The 2,774-nt window shown below is 36.1% G+C and overlaps 1 protein-coding gene across 1 annotated transcript; it reads right to left on the bottom strand.

The window, feature by feature from the left end:
* Positions 1-294: 294 nt before the first annotated feature.
* Positions 295-2,212, bottom strand: LOC107186322 (uncharacterized mitochondrial protein AtMg00810-like). The gene is made up of 2 exons (XM_015574164.1): positions 1,764-2,212; positions 295-319 (listed from the first exon to the last, which is right to left on the bottom strand). Exons 1-2 carry the CDS (start codon positions 2,210-2,212, stop codon positions 295-297), a joined length of 474 nt encoding a protein of 157 aa, XP_015429650.1.
* Positions 2,213-2,774: the final 562 nt, after the last annotated feature.

Genomic DNA, 2,774 nt, shown 5'->3' with positions numbered 1-2,774 from the left:
GAAAAGAGAGAGTGAACGAGAAGAATAAGTGAGTTAAGTTAGTAATATAAGGGTAGGATAAGTGTAAACCAAGTCCAAATTTCTTGGCTGTGAGGCTGAAATAAAGAACATCTATCTATCTATCTATCAATAAATTAACGTAGGAACAACATATGCCTCTGTGGGATCGGGAACTTCATACCCAACAAAGGAGCAAATAACATCTTGGGAAAATAGGAGGGTTCCGTGGAGTAGTGGGTAGAGTCTCTGCTTTCGGTGCCGGGGGTCGTGAGCTCGAATCCCGCTTGGGCCCTCTCATTTTTCCAACGCCCCTACACCTCTATAACAATAAAGTAACGTAGGATCAACACGATAAATAACAAAACTGTGTAAAGTAAATAATATGATTCTGACAAGTGAACAGTTTTAGTGACTATACAGTGAAATAAACACCGTCAGTGAGTTGACCCGACCGCACTTGTCACTACGTCTTTCGGTGGTGCCGTATATCTGCGATCAGCTGTGGACTAGCTGTCACCTACCATGAACCATTTAGTTTGTCGATGAGCAGGATCGGTACAGTGACCTACTGACACAGTTCTACAAGCTGCAGGTGGATTTCCGAAAGGGTGAGTTCTATTCAATTTATTCTTGATTATTTTCTTTTTAATTTAACGCAACCGATTACTTTTTTACGCCAATAATGCTGCAAGTTTCCGTACGCACATTTTTCTTCGGGTTTCTTAAAGACAATTATTTGTAATCAGTATCACTGTAGCTCGTTGCTGAACTACAGATTTTTATGTCAATAACGAGCTACGATCACTATTACATTAACTTTTCGTTAATACGTTATTTGAGAAGGAAATTTACAATTTAAAATAATTGTGTATTCGTCTTTTTACGTTACACATGATTTTCTTACATTTATGTTTCATTCATTCATCACTTTAAATGACAAACGGAAGATGATAAGAAGTTCGATTTGTTATGTTTTTCTTCTTTCCTAGTATACGCGGTTTCCTGGGATGCATGCCAACGTGCTTGTTCGGAGCGTCATAGTACAAGCGTAGCTACCGCTAGCGCGGGAACTCGGCCGGCAATCTCGCGCTTTGATTGGTTCGGGTTTTTCGTTAATATCTCGTTACCAAAGCCGCAGCTAAAATTTTCGTTAAGGAAAAAGTGGTTTCAAATCACCCCAGCAACCCCTTATTTCCCGGAAGAGAGACACTTTTGAGACACTCTGTATGTATATTCCTCATATTCTGTATACTATTTTGTTCTGTATATTTTGTAAAATTTTTAATACTCTTACGTATGATATTTGTATTCTTTATATGATATTATATATATTTGACGTGTATATATTCTGTGTGTTCTGTGAACTTTGTATAGTCCGTGTATTCAGTTATGTACTAACTACATGTATATTACATACTTCTTGTAAGTGTAGTCTGTATTCATTTCGTGCATAATTAAATCTTATAATAGAAATATATTTTATACATATATGTGCCCGTATAACAAACAAGTAATATTTAAATATTGTATAAATATAGGTCTTCAATATTTGTAAACACACGGTGGATGATGCATTTTACCAAGCATGGTATGTAATAATAATAATAAAAATAAATGTGATCAAATTTTAAATATTGTATAAATATATAGCTCTTCAATCTTTGTAAACACACAGTGGATGATGTATTTTACCAAGCATGGTATGTAATAATAATAATAATAATAATAATAAAAATAAATGTGAATTATCAAAAATGACATACCCTGTAGTGCTCCTTCTAGTTTTTTCATCTCCTCCGTAATCCGAATCACAGTAGGTCATCAGTTCGTTTCTTCCACCCTTTTGATATTCTATTGTCTCAATTTGTTTTCCATTCAGATATCTCAGTATACGTTTTATGGCTGCCACCAGTTTGTTCGTTGGTTTGTCCACTTGTCTACTAGCTTTATTAACTGCAAAGCTTATGTCTGGTTTAGTTTTATTACTCAAATATAGTAAGCTTCCTACAGTTTCTCTTACGGGATATGTAGTTTGTATTCTCTCTTCCTCTATTTCACCTTTTGTTGCAGGTGCAGAAACTGGTTTTGATTCATTCATTTTATATTTTGCCAATATCTTTTTCACGTATTCTGTTTGTTTCAGCTGTAGTTTTCCCTGTGCGCTTCCCATCTCAAAACCAACAAATGTCTTCGGTTTCTCCTCAACTATCATTTTGAATTCCCTTTTTAAGTTCATTTATTATACTTTCTATTTCTTCTTTATTGTTCCCCATTACTAATCCATTATCAACATAGATTGCGATAATCAATTTACTAGTTTCACTCATGCAGATACACTGGTCTGACTTTAAAGCTTTCAGACCTTTTGATCTCAAGAACGCTGAGAATCTTTGATTTCATTTTAATGAAGCCTGCTTTAGCCCGTGTAATGCTTTATTTAGTTTGCAGATCTTGTTTTCATAAAGATATCCTTCTGGGGGAAAAGACATTTATATATATATATACAGGGTGTCCCAAAAATGTCCTCCGACCCGGAAATGTGGCACTCGGGGGGTGAATTGGAACAACTTTTTCCTTAGCAAAAATTTAAACTGAGGCTTTGTTAAGGAGATATTAACGAAAAACCGCGACCAATCAGAGCGCGAGTTTGCCAGCCGAGTTCCCGCGCTAGCGGTGGCTACGCGCTACGCTTGTACTACGAAACTCCGAACAAGTAGGTCACCATGCATCGCAGGAAACTGCGCATAATAATAGCAAATAAACAAGACGTAACA

This window comes from Dufourea novaeangliae, unplaced genomic scaffold, assembly GCF_001272555.1.
Source record: "Dufourea novaeangliae isolate 0120121106 unplaced genomic scaffold, ASM127255v1 scaffold82, whole genome shotgun sequence".
NCBI classification, from domain to species: Eukaryota; Metazoa; Arthropoda; class Insecta; order Hymenoptera; family Halictidae; genus Dufourea; species Dufourea novaeangliae.
This window is presented reverse-complemented; position numbering and strand designations above follow the sequence as displayed.

Excerpts from the sequence above, each read along its gene's own strand:
- LOC107186322 (XM_015574164.1), bottom strand. The coding sequence starts at position 2,212 with ATGATAGTTGAGGAGAAACCGAAGACATTTGTTGGTTTTGAGATGGGA. Across the intron at positions 320-1,763 it reads ACTAGAAGGAGCACTACAGG|AGGTGTAGGGGCGTTGGAAA; the intron begins GTATGTCATTTT and ends TTATTGTTATAG.